General features: G+C 35.2%; 1 protein-coding gene and 1 non-coding gene across 3 annotated transcripts in view; one reads left to right on the forward strand and one right to left on the reverse strand.

Moving 5' to 3' along the window:
• GRIA1 (glutamate ionotropic receptor AMPA type subunit 1) overlaps positions 1 to 20,731 on the forward strand; it is a 343,445-nt gene that overhangs the window by 185,844 nt on the left and 136,870 nt on the right. For both annotated transcript variants that reach the window (XM_031953566.1, XM_031953564.1), the window contains exons 6-7: positions 16,208 to 16,369; positions 17,158 to 17,325. In XM_031953566.1, coding sequence (XP_031809426.1) covers positions 16,208 to 16,369; positions 17,158 to 17,325 — 330 coding nt within the window. The remainder of the gene's footprint in view (positions 1 to 16,207; positions 16,370 to 17,157; positions 17,326 to 20,731) is intronic.
• LOC111718917 lies at positions 14,012 to 14,116 on the reverse strand. Its single transcript, XR_002769292.1, has one exon. It is a non-coding gene; the product is annotated as a U6 spliceosomal RNA (small nuclear RNA).

Raw genomic sequence — 20,731 nt, forward strand, 5'->3', positions numbered from 1 at the left:
AATTATAAACCATGCTTCCATTTTTGGGGAATGTCATCATTTAGTGTGTTATCAAAGCATGTGTACATTAATTTTAATAGAATTTTATTTTTCTAAATCCATGTTACTTCATCAATTGGCTTCCATGCCCAATGTGTGGCAAGCAATATAACAAAAAAAGAATATCAAGAATGTAAAATTTTGCAGGGAAATCCAATAATTAAAATGAAAAAAACATGGTGGAGAACATTTGGGTGGGCAACAATGAAGTTAGAAATAATAAATGTATTATGAAGAAGAGTAAATTAAAAATCATCTCTGTCCACTAAAAGGATATAGATGATGAATTCCAGAAACTAGTATGACAGCATGAAATAGTATTGGTTGTGAATTTCTGCTTTCTAGGCATCTCTTGGACCCCTCTTTGATGATAAATCATTAATGTTAATTCCATTTTTCAAAATGTACAGAAAGCATAAAAAGGAACTACTATTTAGGACACAGTGAAAAAATTGTTAGAGAAAAGTTATCACTGTGTAAATCTTATGGTAGATAAGTTAAGAAAAGCCAGTCACATTCATAACAAATTTGAATTAAACATATCTTAATAAAAATTCAGGAAAAGAGTAAACTGAATTCTATGGCCTTAATTTTTGCACAAGTCAGTTCAAGAAGTGTAGGAGTTCCTCAAGAACAAAATTCTATCAGTATAAATACAAATGTTTCTGAAGAAGAAAAAGTGAGAGATGAATGTGGGTGCACTTCAAATTCACTGACCATCTCAGATTTTTAAGAAGTTATTTTCTTTTTCTGTTTCACAAATTCTGTTTTTAAGGAGTTATTTTCCTTTTCTGTTTCACAAACTCTTTTTTTCTGGGAATTGGTTTCATTTTTCATTTTATCAAATCTATCTTTTAATGAGTTATATGTTTTTTTTCCATTTTCCAAAACAGACTAAGTCTGTTTTGTGTTGCCTTTTCCAACCCTCTTGCAGAATTTTCATTTCAATTCCCCTTTTTTCTTCTAGCTCTCTTTTAAGATCTTTTTTAATTTCTTCTAGGAGAGCCTTGTGTTATGGGGACCTGGTCTCCATATATTACCTTTTGGGGCTTCATCTGGAGACATTCTGCCTTTAGTCTCCTCAGATTTAAAATCTGTTCTTCTCTTTCTCCATAAAAGCTATCAATTGTTAGTCCTCTTTACTTTTTTACTCATTTTGTTAAGTTAAGGTCTGCCTTTAGGCAGGAGAGGTTTTCCAAGCCACCACAGCTGCACTGCTGATTCACTCCTGGTGCTGGATGGGCATGGCCAGGTCCCCTGAGATTCTGGCATTTTGGGGTTCACTATTGATTTTTTGTGTTTGTGTTGGATGTTCTATAACTTCTCTGCTGATCTACTGGCTTGCAACCTAGACAGAGTGGCCAACACTGCTATAGATTCCACCCCATGGAGATTCTCTGCCACTTGGAGTCAGCCATACCCCGAGGCTCTGTACTGTCTGTGCTGGCATTTGTACTCAGCTGCTTGTGCTGGCTGCCTCCCTCCCCTTTCCAATTGAAACAGACCTTTTCTGGCAATCTTCAATTATCTTCTGCTGATAATTTGTTGCACTCTCAATATTTGTGGGTTCTACCAGTCCAGAGCTAATTCAGAGGCTGGATTTTGTAATTAGTATAAGGGTTGTAAAGAAGGTCAGAGAGAAATGTGTGTTGTTTCTGCCATCTTGGCTCCACCCTTGGTCCATCTCAGATTTTTAAAAGCCAGAAGATGCAGCCAAGAACATGTAATAGTATGAATAGAATGGTCTTGTAAAAATATTTTCAGAAATTTTAATGCCTGGAATAAACAGAGGCAATGAAGAGGTGCAGTAAATAGAATGCTGGATCTATAGCAAAGAAAACCAGGGTTCAAATCCATCCTCAAACACTTACTAGTTGTGTGATCCTTGACAAGTTACTCCACCTCTGGCTTGCCTTAGTTTTCTTAAATGTAAAATATTATTTTAGAAAATAGCATTTACCTCTCAGGATTGTTGTGAGAAATATTTGTAAAGAGCTCTGCAAACCTTAGTATTCTACTGGTATTGCTACTGTTGTGGTTTTAGATGCTAAGTACAGCCAAAAAGGGTTTTTTTTAATACTTTTGTTGGGGCTAAGAAAAAGATCAAAGAAAATGTTCATTGTTTAGAGAGGATAGACCAATGATAATGGAAGGAGAAAAAATAGAACTATTCACATCTCTCCTTTTTTGCTTCTATTTTTTCTACCAATGAAAGGACTCTTTACACTAGGAAAGGTATAAATAACAGAAGCAGTTACAAGGGAATGGAAAACCAGACTAAATCATAATAATCCAGAAGGCAAATTTATAGAATACCTAATTTCCCAAAAGCACTTCAAGTTATTGGCCTAAACTAACTAGCTCATTCTATTGATTTAATTTTGTGATTATGTTTGGAGAAATAACCTCAGGAATCTTTTAGAAATCTTGAAGAGCAGGAGATGGAATGTGTTTCTATTTTTTAAGGAAGACAAAGGTAGATTCTCCAAATTTTAGGATTCACTTTGAATCCTGGCAAATGGTCATTACTATTTATTCAGAAAAAGTTGATTCATCAAAAATAAAATACATCAGAAAAATTTCATTTCTTTTTTTGTTTTGATAGTATTGCTAATCTGAAAGATTAGAGGAATATTATAGACATTCTTTTATTATTCTTATTTGAGGCAACTAAATATTCCACTGGATAGAGGGCTGGGTCTGTCATCAGAAAGCTCTGAATTCAAAACCAACCACAGATACTTCCTAGCTGTGGTTCTATTTGCAATGGTTTCCTCAACTGTGAAATGGAAATAATCATGATACATATCTCCCAGAGTTGTAAGGATCAAATGAGATAATATTTGTAAGTGCCTGGGTTCTTAATAAATGCTTATTTTTTTCTTTCTTGTAGACATATTCGATTTTAGCAAACATTTAACAGTTTCTCATGTCCCTCCTATGAATGAGATGAAATTATATGAAATTGATAATTAGTAACTAATTGAAAAACCAGACCAGTGTATGCTGACTATTGAACTGATGCTAAGGAAAAGTCTGTAGTTGAGTGCCTCCTGTGTCTGGATAATACAGTGCTTAAGAGCTTTGGGCTTGGAATCAGAAAGAAATGAATTCAAATGTTTCCACAAACTCTTACTAGCAATGAAACTCACTTAACTTCACTTAGCCTCGGTTTCCTTATCTGCACCTATCTCACAAAGTGATAGTATCAAAAGAGACAATAACTGCATAATTTTTGCAAACCTTAAAGCATCATATAAATGCTGTCTTTCTATATTCATGTGCAATTGAACATTGTCTTCAGTGACTTCAAGGAAAGCAGAGATGTCACACTTGTCACATTTTTCAGACAATATGAATTTGGGAGAGATATCTAATACTTTAGCTAACAAAATTATGATCCAAAAAATGCACAAGCTAGAACAATAGAATGAAACTAGTAAGTTGAAACTTAATAAGAAAAAACAAGGCCTGTCCCTTATATTTGGGATATATTCCCTTCTCTTTCTCACCTATTTTATTTGTATAACAACTAGAAAAGGTGGATCTTTTCAAATCCAACTCAGACGTCACTTTTCCCCTGAAGCCTGGTGATCCTGATACTCTGTAACAATCCTTCCTTCTAAACTTTGCTTTGTAACCATGTAATAGATTTCTTCAGGTTGTGTTTTATAATCATTTGTTTAAACTCTTTAAAGGATAGTAACTATTTATTTAAACCTTTATCCTTCTTCTTACCTACTACCTACCCCATACCTAGTATAGTAGTATGAACACAGTAGGTGCTTCATCATCTATTTCTTCTAGTGAGATGACTTGTACTGTATGCTTCATAATAATATCTTTTCTGTTTAATATATTTGTTGAATGAATGAATAGATGGATGGATAGAGTCTAGGTGCTCACCCTGCTGTAGAGGAAATTACTGTTGGGGTGGTTATTGGACATGATCTATGGCATTCCTTTCAACTCTGAAATTTAGTATTCTGTGATTCTATTCTCTCTCTTCCCTACTCCTATCTCCACACGTGCCCCTTATCATTTTTTCTTTCCTTCATCAAGTATGTTTCCAGTTCTCTTACCCCTCTTTGGTCTCCCTGTACTCTTTCCCTTTGTTCCCATAAATGCCTCTTTTTCTGCTATAATATTCATTCTTCTTTCACTCTCCCTTTTCATGTGGTATGTATCTTCCCTGGCTCCTGGGTGATAGTCAGGACACATATATCAAGTTGTTATAACCTGAGAAGACACCACAAAAAAGGCTTTACTGAGCAGAAGGAATTCCTTTTGGAGGTGACAAGAATGCTTTCTTTGCTTTGCAAAGGATACAGAGATGGTTGCTCTCAAAAGAATCCAGACTTAAAGAGAGCACTACCTCAACCAGCTGAAACACTATATCAGGAAGGGAAATATTTTATTTCTAGATTTCTCTGCCACAGGAAGAGTATTCTTTCCCCGAATCCATTTTCTTTCCCTCACTACCACTACCACCCCAGCAGCATGCTGAGATGGATTCCATTCCACTGCTATTAAGACCATTTCTCCTAGAATCACAAATTGCAGAGATGGAGCAAATTTCAAAGGTCAAGTCCAACCTCCTGCCTAATACAGAAATCCTCTCTGCCACATCCCTAATGAATAGATTTATAGGATCTTCTTTTTTTAATGGATTTCTTTTACTTTGGAAACAACAAGTATTTATTTTCTTTCTTCCTCTCCTTTGAAAATAAAGAAAAACATAATCCTTTTAACAAATATGTATAATAACAAATTCCCACATTAACTCTGTCCAAAAAGAGTCTCATTCTGCATCTTGAATCCCTAACCTCTTTTGAAGAATACTAGGAACTGAAAATATTTTGATATAACTTATCCCAATATCATAGGAATTTCTTATGTTGAGCTGAAAGCATTTTCCCTATAGTTTCTTCCCATTAATCCTATTTCTTCCTTCTGTGACCAAATAAAACAAAACTAAACTAACCCCTATCATTACAAGAGAATCAAGTGATAATAGTATATTAAATGACAGCTTATATGAGGAAATCTGCTTCTTTGCAAATAATGAAAACCCTGTCAAACTCCAAACACTTTAGGCCACTTATGTAACTCGAACCTGACATTGTCAAAATACATAAACTACTACCCAAATAGGAACTGCTATGATATAAGAGAAAGAGTACTTAGAGACCTAGATTTAAATGTGGAATCTTCCCCTGATGTGCTATATGACCTTAGACATCTTCCCTCTTTGGGATTAAGTATCTCCAACTATAAAAGAGTTTAGGGGCAGCTAGATGGTACAATGAATAAAACTCCAGCCTTTGGAGTCAGGAGGACTTGAACTCAAATCCAGCCTCAGACATTTGATAATTTCTAGCTGTGTGACCCTGGGCAAAATCATTTAACCCCAGTTGCCTCAAAAATATATGAATAAAAATTAATTTAAAAAATAAAAAGAATAGCAAAAGCAATGGTTTATAAATCTGTATACCTCAACTTTTTAAAAAGAAATTTCAAATAACTTCCTATTTCAAGGTTTAATAACCTTTAAATGATTATCATCAGCTCTCTGCTTAGAACATGGTCTTCTTGGCCATTCTAGTTGTGTACAAATTACAGTTTCAAAGGCCACATCAGCATTGCAGAGTTTACTTAGAGACTACCTCACCACTACCACCAAGCAAAGCAAACAGGAAGAGTTTCATTGGGATATACTTTGGTAAAGGTTTATGACTATCTTAATATAGTTCTAGGTAGCCTGTGATAAGAATAATGCAACTCTGTTTTTATTTAATCTTTTTTTCATGAGATAGTGTAGCATAGTGACAATAGCATTGGACTTAGAAATGAGAAAAGCGGGGTTTAAGTCCTAGCTAAAACATTCACTACTTCTATGATCTTGGCCAAGCGCTAGCTACTCTGAGCATCTTTTTCTTCATTTGTATATTTGATTTATAAACTTCATAGGAACATAGTAAAAAAAAAAAACAGGACTCTGAAAATTTAAATGTGAGTTTTTTTCAAAAGATCCAATGAATGTTAACCTTCACTAGCACATATTCTACACTTTCTCATCCACTAGAAATTTTGTCTGTGTCGTCCCATAAATTCTCTGTAAAGTAACTGCCCAAAACACTGAAAACCTTCTGGGTATAGTGATGTTTGTTCCATCTGTTATCACTCACTCTAGGTACATTATATACACTATATATATATATATATATAGCCACAATATTATCTTTTATTCTGTTTCCCATGAGCAGTTTATTATTACCTATCAACTTCAAGCCCTTCATCACCCTTTGATTCATCTAGAATTTTAATTCTAATATTGATTCACAATAACACCATTGGAAACATTTTGACACTAAAATGCACTTTTGTAATAGGTCTCATTCGATTCAGTTGATGTCTGTTGAATGCTTCCATCCAGGAACTATATGAGGCACCAAAAATGCAAAGCCAAAAATGAAATAGCCCCTATTCTCAAAGAATTTTCATCCTACTAGAGTATTTGACATGTACATTAGTACATCAAACATCTTTGATTTCTTTGATGTTGGAAATCTCTCCACCAGGAGATACAAAAGCCTATCTTTAACTTATTTGATATATTAAGAGTTGCTTGAGGTTTTGATTGCAAGTCAAGCATTCTACTGCTGCAACAAACTACCTTTCACGATATGTATATTTGAAACAAAGGCCTGTTCTACTGAGGGGCCCCAGTTCTCAGCTCACAAGTTAGATTCAATCCTAGGAAAAGCTGGCTTTTTTCTTACTGACTCTGACTCTTTAAATCTTTCACCCCTACTCCAGAGCACTGAAGATCACCTGAGGTTTAGGTATAGCCATAGGCTAGGTTCTCCCTGAAGGCATTGTCAGAATCCCTTCTACAAAGTTATTAAATGCACAGAGTAGATCAGGTATAAGACAGCTATTTATTTCCTCTACCACAAAGAAATGCTATCAACATACAAAAACTTATAAACACATATATATAAGCCCTCCCCCCTCTCATTCAGTGATCAATTCTTTGATACAACTTCTTCCCCCTCTTTCCATCCATTCCGACCAACCAACCAAGAAATTGTCATTATCCCTAAATTCTTTAGCATTAAATATATGTGTCCATAAAAGTTTCCAGAGACGCTCATCTGTATTCCATCAGCAATGCACATCAGGCAAGGTTGTCCTGCTTATCTCCATTATACATATATAAGTCTAGGGAGAAGGGAGGAAAAATCAGTGACTGCTTTAAGGAAAAGGCCATACCTGGATTGATTTTTTTAAAAAAGAGAAGATTATGAGATGTAGAGCCAAAGAAAGGAAGAAATAAACGCATGCTAAGAGTAAAGGATGATTTATGCCATCATGCACAAAAATTCATGCAGAATAGAGATGAAATGTAAAATTCAGGGAATATCAAATAAGGATCAGTTTGAGATCACTGAAAGCATTGAAAGATTGACCAAATAGAATCCAGAATGATATTCTAATTCAGTTTTGAGCTCTTTTTATCTTTGGTAAGTCGTGAAATAGCAGGATATTGCAAAAACTTTAAAAGCTTACTAGGATTTGGGGACACTATGTAAATTGAATGTATTATTAGCCAGAAATGCCAAATTTACAGTTACATTCCATATGTAGAATCTTGCCCCTTTCAAGTAGGAAGAGAGGCCCTTACTAAAGGGATTAATTTCAGTGTCAGTAATTTTGAAGTTAGCATTAACAGTGAAATGTGAAGAGATTTTAAAGATCATATTTCTAGTCTTTTCATTTTGCAAATAAGGAAATTCAGACCTAGGGAGCTTAAGTGACTTGCTAAGAGTCACCAGCAAATATGGTGACAGAAATGGAAGTAGAATCTATATTTATTATTAATGCAAATTTGGGTTTCTTCTAAGACAAGTCAAATAGAACAGTGACCACTAAGTTGACTTTAGGTTCTTAAGACTTTCCTCTGAGAATATTAAAAGCTAGAAAACCAGTTCTCAGTTGGATATTAATTTGTGCTTTTTTACTTAGCTCAAGTATGAACTAAGTATACTTACAGACCATGTGGACAGAGCTGCTGAGCACATTTTTATCATTATGATCATCAGCGCTATAGGTTAGGTTTACTTTCAACTCCATTCATATATAGAGTCTTTGGCAGATCAACAAAAATTAATCAATAACATTTATTGTGTGACATGCATCATGCTAAGCACTGGAGATACAAACAAAGGTAAAAGACAGGCAGGCTATCAAAGAGTTCAGAGAATAATAGAGAGATGGCATGCAAATAGCCATGTTTGAACAAGCTATATACAGTACAAAATAGAAATAATCAATAGAGGGAAGGCACTGGAATTAAGAGATAGTGAAGGGCTTCCTGTAAAAGATGGAGGGGGGGAAGGAGACAGCTAGCTGGTGCAGTGGATAGAGTACCGGCCCTGAAGTCAGGAGGATCTGAATTCAAATTTGATCTCAGACATTTAATACTTCTTAGCTGTGTGACCCTGGGCAAGTCACTTAACCCCAATTGCGAGAGAGAGAGAGAGAGAGAGAGAGAGAGAGAGAGAGAGAGAGAGAAAAGAGAGAAAAGAAAGAAGGAAAGAAGGAAGGAAGGAAGGAAGGAAGGAAGGAAGGAAGGAAGGAAGGAAGGAAGGAAGGAAGGAAAGAAGGAAAGAAAGAGCAGATAACAAAACTTGAAGGAAACTAAAAGGAAGAGATAAAGAGAATGAGCAATCCAGGAAAGAGGGAGGTGAGAATGCTTAGAATCAAGAGATGTGTCTTAATCTTAGGAACATTGAGGAGTCAAGTATTATTGGATCAAGGAATATGTTGTATAAGTTGGGCAAAGAAGGGTAAAGGAGAGATAGGAAGAGTATAAGAAAAACTGGGAAGACAGAAGAGACAGGTTATGAAGAGCCTTGAAAGCAGAAAAGAGGATTATAGTTTATCCTAAAGTCCTCTTGGATCCCAGCCAAAAAAAAAAAAAAGCTTCCATTTGGGTAGATAGAAACAGGGTCAGTGATAGCTCAAGGATTAAGAGCAAATTTTATTCTATGCAATTAAGGTCATTTATAGCCCTGGTCAAATCAATTACTGTATTTAATGGCAATGTTGCCTTGGTGAGGACTCTTTCAATTTTGGTAACCCTGCCCCACTTCCTTGCCATCCTTTTTAGCAGCTGCATCCAAGTGGAAAGAGTAGCAATAGCTTTTCTTGGATCCCTGGAGTGCCAGAGCACATTCGTTTTCCATTTCACAATAAAACTAGCTATGGGAAAGAATGAGACAAGGCTGAAAGGAGTCCAGGTGAGGGATTCCTTCTGGCTCCCACTGACACCTATGGAATATGATTTTAATCCCTATAACTACAGCTATCTCCCTCTTGAGCCAGGAAAAAAAATCTATTCCCAGCGTTTTTGTCCTACCTCTCTTTTACAAATACTGGCTATGTGACCCTGGGAAATCTCTCAGTCCATTTTTATACCATAAGTTATGGATGAGTTGTCATTATATCAATGGAAATAAATAATTAGGATTTCAAAGAAAATGGATCATATTAAAATATAGTTTATCATTTTTTTAAGTTCACAAAGCTACTGGTTAAGAATTCTTGCTTTTAAAAGAAAGGGACCTGTATGTGCCCAAATGTTTGTGGCAGCCCTTTTCATGGTGCCTAGAAACTGGAAATTGATTGGATACCCATCAATTGGAGAATGGCTGGTTAAATTGTGGTATATGAATGTTATAGAATATTATTGTTCTGTAAGAAATGACCAGCAAGATGAATACAGAGAAGCGTGGAGAGACTTACATGAACTGATGCTAAGTGAAATGAGCAGGACCAGGAGATCGTTATACACTTTAACAACAATATTATATGAGGATCAATTCTGATGGCAGTGGATATCTTTGACAATGAGAAGATCCAATTCAGTTCCAATTGATCAGTGATGAACAGAACCAGCTACATCCAGATAAAGAACACTGGGAAAGGAATGTGGACTGTTTGCATTTTTGTTTTTCTTCCCAGTTTATTTTTACCATTCTAAATCTGATTTTTCTTATGCGACAAGAGAACTGCATAAATATGTACACATATATTGTATTTAAGATATACTTTAACATGTTTAACATACCATCTAGGAGAGGGAGTAGAGGGAAGGAAGGGAAAAGTTGGAACAGAAGTGATTGTAAGGGACAATGTTGAAAATTTTACCCATGCATATGTTCTGTCAATAAAAAGCTACAATAAAAATATTTTTTCAGAGAAAAAAAAGAATTCTGGCTTTTATCCTAAACCCTTTATGCTAAAGAGATTTCAAGATGAAGAGAAATGTGTCTGAAGTCATATAGATGTTTAATGGTACAGTTAAAATTTGAACCCAGAATTTTTGTTGACTTAGCAGTTTTGATTTGTCATGTTATTTCTTTAGTATTTCTGTGACTTTACCCAAGGCTAGTCAAATTGACAATTCCAAGATCAAACTTATGCTCAATACATTTAATATGCTAGCATTTATATAATACTTTAAGCTTTGCAAAGTGCTTTATAAATATCATTATATTTTATCCTTACAACAACTTGTAGAAAGTAGGTTCTCCTTATTTTCTATTTTACAGATGAGGAAATCAAGACAGACAAAGGTGAGATAATTTGCCCAGGGACTACACACTTAGCAAATGCCTGAATTTACACTCAGATCTTCTTGAGTCCAAGTCTAGCATTGTATCTGTTGTACCATCTAGCTAAGTGATAAAGGGATGTGTGTGTGTGTCTGTGTCTGTGTTTGTGTGTGTGTGTTGACTCCAAAGGCTCCTTGGAGTTTAATGGGCTTCTAGACTTGGAGAAATTATTGACCTGAAGTCTGTAAACTTTTTTTTAATATTTTGATAACTCTTTCCGCACTAACTGTATTTCCCTCCATCATATTCTTCCCATCCCTGGTTTATTCTGTTATTTTCCCTTTAATTCTATCCATCCTCAAAAGTGTTTTGCTTCTGATACCCCCTGCCCCAATTTGCCCTCCTTCCTATCACCTCCACCTTTCCTATCCCTTTTCCCTCTTACTATAACATAAAGTGACAGATTGAGTGTGTATGTTATTGATTAAAATAAGGTTCACTAACTCATCCTCATCTCTTCCCTCTTACCCTTTACTGTAAAAGCTTTCTCTTTTCTGTTATATGTAACATAATTTACTCCATTCTACTTTTCCCTTTCCTTAGGGGAAGGTCTTTATGACCAAAGCAGAACTAGAGATCATTACTGATCACAAAATAGAAAATTTCGATTATACCAAACTGAAAAGTTTTTGTACAAACAAAACTAATGCAGACAAGATTAGAAGGGAAGCAATAAACTGGGAAAATATTTTTACAGTCAAAGGTTCTGATAAAGGCCTCATTTCCAAAATATATAGAGAATTAACTCTAATTTATAAAAAATCAAGCCATTCCCCAATTGAAAAATGGTCAAAGGATATGAACAGACAATTCTCAGATGAAGAAATTGAAACTATTTCTAGTCATATGAAAAGATGCTCCAAGTCATTATTAATCAGAGAAATGCAAATTAAGACAACTCTAAGATACCACTACACACCTGTCAGATTGGCTAAGATGACAGGAAAAAATAATGATGATTGTTGGAGGGGATGCGGGAAAACTGGGACATTGATGCATTGTTGGTGGAGTTGTGAACGAATCTAACAATTTTGGAGAGTAGTTTGGAATTATGCTCAAAAAGTTATCAAACTGTGCATACCCTTTGATCCAGCAGTGTTACTACTGGGATTATATCCCAAAGAGATTATAAAGAAGGGAAAGGGACCTGTATGTGCACGAATGTTTGTGGCAGCCCTTTTTGTAGTGGCTAGAAACTGGAAACTGAATGGATGTCCATCAGTTGGAGAATGGCTGAATAAATTGTGGTATATGAATATTATGGAATATTACTGTTCTGTAAGAAATGACCAACAGGATGATTTCAGAAAGGCCTGGAGAGACTTACACGAACTGATGCTGAGTGAAATGAGTAGGACCAGGAGCTCATTATATACTTCAACAACAATACTATATGATGACCAGTTCTGATGGACCAGGCCATCCTCAGCAACGAGATCAACCAAATAATTTCTAATGGAGCAGTAATGAACTGAACCAGCTATGCCCAGAAAAAGAACTCTGGGAGATGACTAAAAACCATTACATTGAATTCCCAATCCCTATATTTATGCACACCTGCATTTTTGATTTCCTTCACAAGCTAATTGTACAATATTTCAGAGTCTGATTCTTTTTGTACAGCAAAATAACGTTTTGGTCATGTATACTTATTGTGTATCTAATTTATATTTTAATATATTTAACATCTACTGGTCATCCTGCCATCTAGGGGAGGGGGTGGGGGGGTAAGAGGTGAAAAATTGGAACAAGAGGTTTGGCAATTGTTAATGCTGTAAAGTTACCCATGCATATATCCTGTAAATAAAAGGCTATTAAATAAATAAAAAAAAAACTTTTCCCTTTCCTTTCTCCCAGTACATTAGTCTCTTATCCCTTAATTTTATTTTTGAGATATAATCCCTTCATATTCAATATACACCAGTGCCCCTATCTATATATACTCCTAACTGTCCTAATACTGAGAAAGTTTTTGAGTTACAAGTATGATCTTCCTTATAGGAGTGTAAACAGTTAATATTATTAAGTCCCTTAGGATTTCCCTTTCCTGTTTACCCTTTTATGTCTTGTATTTGAAAGTCAAATTATCTATTCAGTCTGGTCGTCATTAGGAAGGCTTGAAGGTCTTCTATTCCTTTGAATTTCCATTTTCTCCCTGAAGAATTGTACTCATTTTTGCTGAATAGATGATTCTTGGTTGTAATCCTAGTTCTTTTGTCTTTCAGAATATCATATTCTAAGCCCTCTTATCCTTTAATGTAGAAACTACTAAATCCTATGTATTCCTGTCTGTGGTTCTATGAAACTTGAATTGTTTCTCTCTAGTTTCTTTCTGTTTCTGCTTGCAATATATTCTCCTAGATCTAGGGGCACTGGAATTTTCATTTGGGGATATCTTTCAGGAAGTGATTGGTAGAGTCTTTCCAATTCTATTTTACCCTCTCTTTCTAGAATGTCAGGACAATTTTCCTTGATAATTTATTGAATGTGTCTTCTGAGGAACCAAAAAATATATTGGATATATTCTCCAGGTTAATTGGGTTTTGTTTTCCAGTAAGATGTTTCACATTCTCTACTACTTGTCCATTCTTTTTATTTTGTTTTATTATTAATTTCTCATAAAGTTATTACCTTCCATTTGCTCAATTCTAATTTTTAAGGAATTATTTTCTTCAGTGAGCTTTTGTATCTATTTTTCATTTGTCTAATTCCACTTTTTAAAGTCTATTTTTTCCTTTTTACATTTTTTGTGCCTATTTTTCATTTTGGCCAATTTTACTTTTTAGAACATTCTTCTCTTCATTGGTTTTTTGTACACTTTTACCATTTAGCCTATTCTGCTTTTAAGGTGTTGTTTTTCTTCAGTATTTTTGTTCCTCCTTTACAAACCTCTTGACTACTTTTTTCATGATTTTTTTATATCACTCTAATTTCCTTTCCCAATTTTTTTCTCTATCTCTTTTACTTGATTTGCAAAATCATTTTTGAGCTCTTTCATGTTCTGAGACAAATTCATATTTTGCTTCGAGGCTTTGAATGAAGGAGCTTTGACTTTGTTATCTTCTGGTTTTGATCTTCCTTGTCACCATAGTAGCTATATGTTCAGAAATTTTTTCTGTTGTTTGTTCATTTTCTTAGACTGTTACTTGACTTTTAACTCTTTATTAATGTAGGGCTCTGATTGCAATGTGGAGGTCACACAGTTCCAAACTTTAGGGGTTTTACATAGCCATTTTCAGAGCTACTTCTTTTTTTTTTAACACATTGTTTATTGTGTTTTAAGAAGTCAAAAAAACATAAAAAGCTTCATGAATTTGCATGTAATCCTTGCACAGGATCATGCTAATCTCTTGGTATCATTCTAATTTTAATATATGTGCTGCCAAAGCAAGCACCAGAGTTACTTCTAAGGACTTCTAAGTTTTTCTGGGGTATTATTATCTAAGGCTGCTGCTCTGTTCTATGAATAAGCACTCTTTTTCTGCCCTGGAAATGTAGTTGTGGATCTTTATCCAACTGCAGAAGCTCTTGTGTGTTATTGTTCTTCCTTAGTCTGGTACCATTATCTAGGACCACAACTCAGATCTGACTATGGGTAAAGCAACAGAGTTTCTGCCTCTAAAAGCATGAATCTCTAATCTTCTCTAATCTCCTTCTGGGTAGTTATTATACCTCTTTGGCATCTGTGGACTGAGAGCTCCAGAAGCAGCTGCTGTCACTACTGATTCAGTGGTTCCCAAGGCCTGCTCCTGGCTTGCTATGGCCCAGTCTACACCATGAAACCTGTGCTGGATTATGCTCCACTCTCACTATTGTGTGACAGGGTGATGTTCTATATTTTCTTTGACTAGAAAATTATTTCATCCTTTTGTTGGTTCTGCTGCCCCAGGAATTGTTTTATGACATTATTTAAAGGTATTTAAAAGGGTTTGGGGGAGAGCTTAAATGAGTCACTGCCTTCTTCTCTGTCATCTTAGTTCCACCTCCCTAGGATAATTTCTTAATAATTGTTTTTAAATACAATTGGGATTTTTTAATCATATGTAGTTTATTTTATTTGATGCATTTAAAACATTATTCTAAAAAAGGATCTATTGACTTCAGTAGACTTTCAGATGAGTCCAGAAAAGAGTAAAAGTTAAGGACTGTTCTGACAAAATAAAAAGAAAGCAGTTGTGAAAAGATTCTTTGTGTAAATATATATTACTGTGCTGTTTACTGGACTATGACCTTCAGAAAAATCACCTCTAAAACTCATTTACCTCCTCTGTATAATCAGGGGACAGGACTTAATAATCTCAAGAGTCCCTTTCATCTCTAAACTATAAATCCTGATAGACTTCAACCCTTAGGGCCAGTTCTATTTTGTTTAAATGGAGATATTACACAAAACATCATACTGCTTGGCCCATTCACTACTCACATTGGGTGGTGTGAAATGCTGAGTGGGTTCCGAGAGGTCAGACAGGACAGTATTGATTCAGTTATGTGAGGAGCTCATTCATCACAAAACCACATTTCCTAGGGAACCAAAAATAAGTTCACAGAATGTTAGAATTGGAAAAGACTTTAGAAATCACTGAGTTCATCATCCTTGTTTTACAGAGGAAGAAACAGAGATGAATAGAAGTTATATCTCAAATCTGAAGCGGAACCAGAATTAGAACACAAAATTCCAAAGCCCCAGTCTAATTCTTTTATATGATCTAAAATCCCTTCCATTTTTGTCATTCTCGGTTCTGGCTTTGTTATTAGTTCTGACAATCAATCAATGAACATTGCTGAAATACCTATAATGTGTTAGGTACTATGCTAAGCAACAGAGATACAAAAAGTAAAAACACAATCCTTTCCTCAAGGGGCTGACAATCTCTAAACAAATATGTACAAGAAAGCTATATACAAAATAAATAGGAAATAATTAACAGAGGAGAGGCACTAACATTGAAATAGATTGGAAAAGTCTTCCTGTAAAAGATGGGATGCCGGAACTCTATTTTTGGAGAAACACAGTGGCCAAAAGATTGCCTATTTGCTTCTACAAGCTTTGATAGGTTTAATTCTTAAAAAAGAACGAAATGTTTTATACCACAAAACTTTGTCATGTCTTCTATGTATTCCAAAGTCCCATAAGCCTCTAAACATTGCATATTCAAAGGTTTTTCCAATTTTAACATTAAATGTTCTAAGATTCTTTTCAGCTCTTACTGTGATCCTGAGCAAATAACTTAATGTGTGCATCCCTCTGTTTCCTCAACTATAGAAATAATAGTAATATCTACCTCCCTAGATTATTGTGAAGATCAAGTGAGATAATATTTGCAAAATGCTTCTAGACATAATATATGATTAATTCATAGTTTTTCCCTCTCCTTCCCCTTCCCTTCTGACATTTTTTTAAAAATATCACTAAATGAACCAGTTAATCTGTGACCATATGTTCTAACCCTGTGGGTATTTTTTTTCCTTTTCCTCCCCTTCCACAGGGTTTTATGGACATGGATCTGGCTAAGTTTAAGGAGAGTGGCGCCAATGTGACAGGTTTCCAATTGGTAAACTACACTGACACAATCCCCGCCAAGATTTTACAGCAGTGGAAAAACAATGATGTTCGTGATCATACCCGAGTTGATTGGAAGAAGCCGAAAGTAAGTGTCTCTGAGTGTGAGACAGGAGGTTGTCAATCTTCATTGTAACCTTAAAAAGGTTTCAGCCTTCAAATCTAAAACCATTGGGCCTGGAAAAATCTCTCATCTTGAGTGAAGCTATATCAGAGAGAGGTCTGTCATGAGTTAACTTTTGTTAACTCTTTTAGTTCACTTTTGTAAAAAGGTTATCACAAAAATAAAAAAATTAAGAAGATTATCATCAAGTCCTAATTATTCATTGGCAACTTGTGAGTTAAGAGGTATTATATATTATATAGGAAATATTATAATAGAAAGAACATTGTAAGAAAATTGAAGAAAAATTTGAATCCAGCTCTTTCTAATTTCCAGTTCTGGTATCCTGTCTGCTAAAATCACATTGATTGTGCTGTTTATAAGGTATATTGTGCAAATCACCTCTGACTGTTTCAATTTTCTTACCTGAAATAGGATGGGATTGGACTAAGGTTCTTTCCATTTCTTAAAATCTAATCTTTAAAAGATTTTCTGATCTCTTTAATTACCTACGCATTGTTCTCAGGGGAAAGTGTGGTACAGTAGAAAGAGAATTGGCCTGGGGTCAGAGATTCTGGATTTAAAATCCCTAGGCTTTTTTTTTGTTCTTTTATAAAATGTTATAGCCAAGCCATATGCCTTCTGGGGTCTCTTCTAGCTCTACATCTATAATCTTGTAATTCAATTAAATCTTGGATATGTAGTGTGTATTAGAATAGCCTTCTCAATCCAAACCCCACATATACATAACAATATTGTGTTCTTTTTCCCAGTATACCTCGGCACTGACATATGATGGCGTTAGAGTGATGGCAGAGGCCTTCCAGAGCTTGAGGAAGCAGCGCATTGATATTTCCCGAAGGGGCAATGCTGGAGACTGCTTGGCCAACCCAGCTGTGCCCTGGGGCCAAGGGATTGACATCCAAAGAGCTCTACAGCAGGTGAGGAAAAGGAAGTGGGATACCACTGCACTAGGGGATCAAATATGTGGTTTCAGGATAAAAGACCAACATGTAGATAGAATTTCATTCAAATAAGAACATGCCAGAACTCTATTGTTAGAGAAATGATTTAGCCAAAGGGTTGTGTGTTTGTTTCTTCCAGCCTTAATAGATTTAATTTGGGAGAAAAAGTTAAATAATAAGCTGTAAAACCTTATCACGTGTTCTGCTATTGAAATGTTTAAAAATCTCAGAGCTGAAAACACCTCAGAGGTCATTAAGTCTGATGCCCTGCCCAATACATTAATTCTCTTCTCCAACATGCTCAGTAAGTGGTCATCTAGCTTCCACTTGAGAATTCAATTCTATTGTTAACAGCCCTTATTATTCGGAAGTGAGGAAGTAAGTTCTTATATTGAATTAAAATCTGCCTTTCTAATCCTTCCCCTATTGGTCTCAATTCTGTGCTTTAAAACCAATTGAAAAATAATGAATTCTCCTTTCCCAGATCAGCCTTTAAGTTATTTGAAAGTTATCCATAATATTTCTCCACACCTTCTTTTCCTCATAAAAAACACTTCTAATTTCTTTGACTAATATCCCTAAAATCTGATGCCCAGAACAGGAAACAGTATTTTAAACAAACTCATTAGAACAGAGTAAAGTTGATTTTTTTGTTCTGGACACTAAATACCTTTCTTTTCTCATAGAGAATATTTTTTAAGAATATAAAATAGAAAAAGTGTGAATAACACAAAGGAATGAATAAATAGTAGTGGAATATCAAATATTGTTATTGGTCAGGCTTTAGATTTGGGGGAAAAATTTGGGAGGAGATTGGAGATTTTGACTGTGAAAAAAATTGGCAGATATATTTTTCATGTCACTATTAATTAGTTCCCCTTACAAAAGTAATCCTCAGTTGCTCTTTTAGCATTGAATGATATGGATGAAGATCAGTCAGAGGTACTCATAATGTTTAGCCTGGAGATTTAGTTGGGACATGAGAGTTGTGTTCAAGTACCTGATGAGCTGTCATTATGTGGAAGAAGAATTGGACTTACTCAGTTTGGCCCCAGAGGGTAAAATCAGAATCAATGCATGAAATTTGCAGAGAGACAGATTTAGTATTAATGTTAGGAAGTCTTTTCTTACAGTTAGAACTATCCAAAAGTAGAAAAGGCTGTCATTGAAGGCATTGGATTCTCCTCTAAGAAATACATTAAAGCAAAAATTAGGTAACTGCTTCCTGTAGGTGTGGTGATCAGAATCTTTATTCAGGAAAGTATGGGACCATATGGCTTCCAAGGTTCCTTCCAATGCCAGAATTTGGTGATGGAGCTCTGGTCTCTATCAACCATACTTGATGGGCAATCACCTCTGCCTTAAAAGTGACTGTATTTGAAGTCTGTTCACAAGACTGTATTTATCAGATATAGAGCTTGCCTCCCTGAGGAGAAGATAAGAATTTCTGAATGAGGAACTGAATTTGTTAAATATTTCCATTTTACTTTCCATGGTTCCAGCAACTATGGCCCCTGGAGAGTTCAGCAGCAGCTGCTCTGCATTTCTACTGTGATTGACTAGGTTGCATTAAGTGATGGAGAAAATGTGGGTATGCCCACTGGGATTAAAAGGATACGGATCATATAGAGAGAGACCAGGCTGATCAGAGAAAGATTTGTTATACTGAGTCATTGTCCATCATAAAATAAGATAAGAATAAACTATCACGTCATCCCAGCCATCTCTTTGCTGCCACACTGGACTGTTCCTGAATCACTACAAACTCTTGGCTACTTTTTCCATTTTTTAAAGATGCTTTCATATGAATAGATAGAACAAAATTTGCAATCTTTGAATTGGGAAGTTATTCAATGAGTCAGCAGACAATTCACTAGAGTACAAATTCTGAATCTGGATCTAGTCTCACCTCTGTCAATAACTAGTTATGTGATTGAATAATTCATTAAAGGTCTCAGATCCAAAATTTCCTTTTCTCTGTACAAATGACCTCTGGCATTTTGCATTCACAGGTCACTTTCAGCTATGGCATTGTCTGTTCTAAAGTCTTTTTCAGTGATATTCTGTGTTTGTTGATTTTGCCCAAGTGCTTGCAGTGACCGAGTTGTTTGCTCCTTTCTCCCAGTCAGGTTCACTGGCTAAGAAACATACCAGACTACTTGCTGGAGCAAGTGCTGACCATTATTACATTCCATGCATGATTGTGACCTCTCCCCATTCAGTTGTCTTACTGGCCACATTGATTATAACTTCGTTCCCATGGAAAGATAAGAATCACCCTTCTCAGAAATCCATGACAGATCATCATCCAATTTCCATTTGAAGATCTGATAGGATGACCAGCTACACCCTAAGACACCCAATGCTGTTTTGTTACAATTTGGGAAATAGTGATCAGACTCCTACAATGCCAGATTATATCTGTTATTATATGCAGGTTATTATATCGAGGGGCTCTGGTATTGTCATTTTAACTATAACTCTAAACTTAACTAGCATGGTTTTATATTTCTAGTGAGGAAAAGATATTAAGAAGGACAGATAGTTCAATAGAGTTATCTGACCCATTTCCTTTGTTTTATTCCTATTATGACAATTCTATTCCAGATCCACATAGACTTTTGGAGTAACTTGCAAATTCTCCTTATTTCCTCCTTTTTTCCTCCCTCTACCCTTGGAAATACTGCAAGAATAAACTTATGCATAATTTATATCATATTATTCCTCAGCTCAAATTATTAGTGACTCCCATTTGTCTGCCAAATAAAAGCCCCAGCACTCAAAGCTCACCATAATCTAGTATCAATAAACAAGCATTTATTTTAAGTGAATATTCTGTTTCAGGTACTGGAAATATGAGGAACATTAATGAAACATTCCTTATCCTCAGAAAGCTTATATTTTATAGACAAAGTACACATAAAAACACTGTATAAATAAAGTAAATATTAATTAATATCAGATCATTTGAGCTAGGGCATTAGGAAAGGAGTAATGTAGAATATGGCACTTGAGTTGAGCTTTGAATGGAAATAGGGATTTTAAAAGGCTGATTTGAGTAGAAAACACATTCTAAGTATTGAGTAACAATCTCTACAAAGATAAAGATGGGAAATGGACTTTCATGTTAAACGAACAGTGACAAGGGCAATTTGCATGGACTAGAGAGACAGCATGTAAGGAAATAATATATGATTAGTCTGGAAAAGTAGACTACAATCAGATTTTAAAGAAATTTAAATGCCAGACAATTGAGCTTGTACTTAATCTTAATGGTAATAGAAAGTCACTATAGTTACTTTAGAAAGGAAATAATATAATCACACCTGTGCTTTCCGAATGTCATTTTGACTCCATGTGGACTGTGGATTGGGGAAAGGTA

The sequence above is a fragment of the Sarcophilus harrisii genome, chromosome 2 (genome assembly GCF_902635505.1).
Source record: "Sarcophilus harrisii chromosome 2, mSarHar1.11, whole genome shotgun sequence".
Lineage (NCBI taxonomy): Eukaryota > Metazoa > Chordata > Mammalia > Dasyuromorphia > Dasyuridae > Sarcophilus > Sarcophilus harrisii.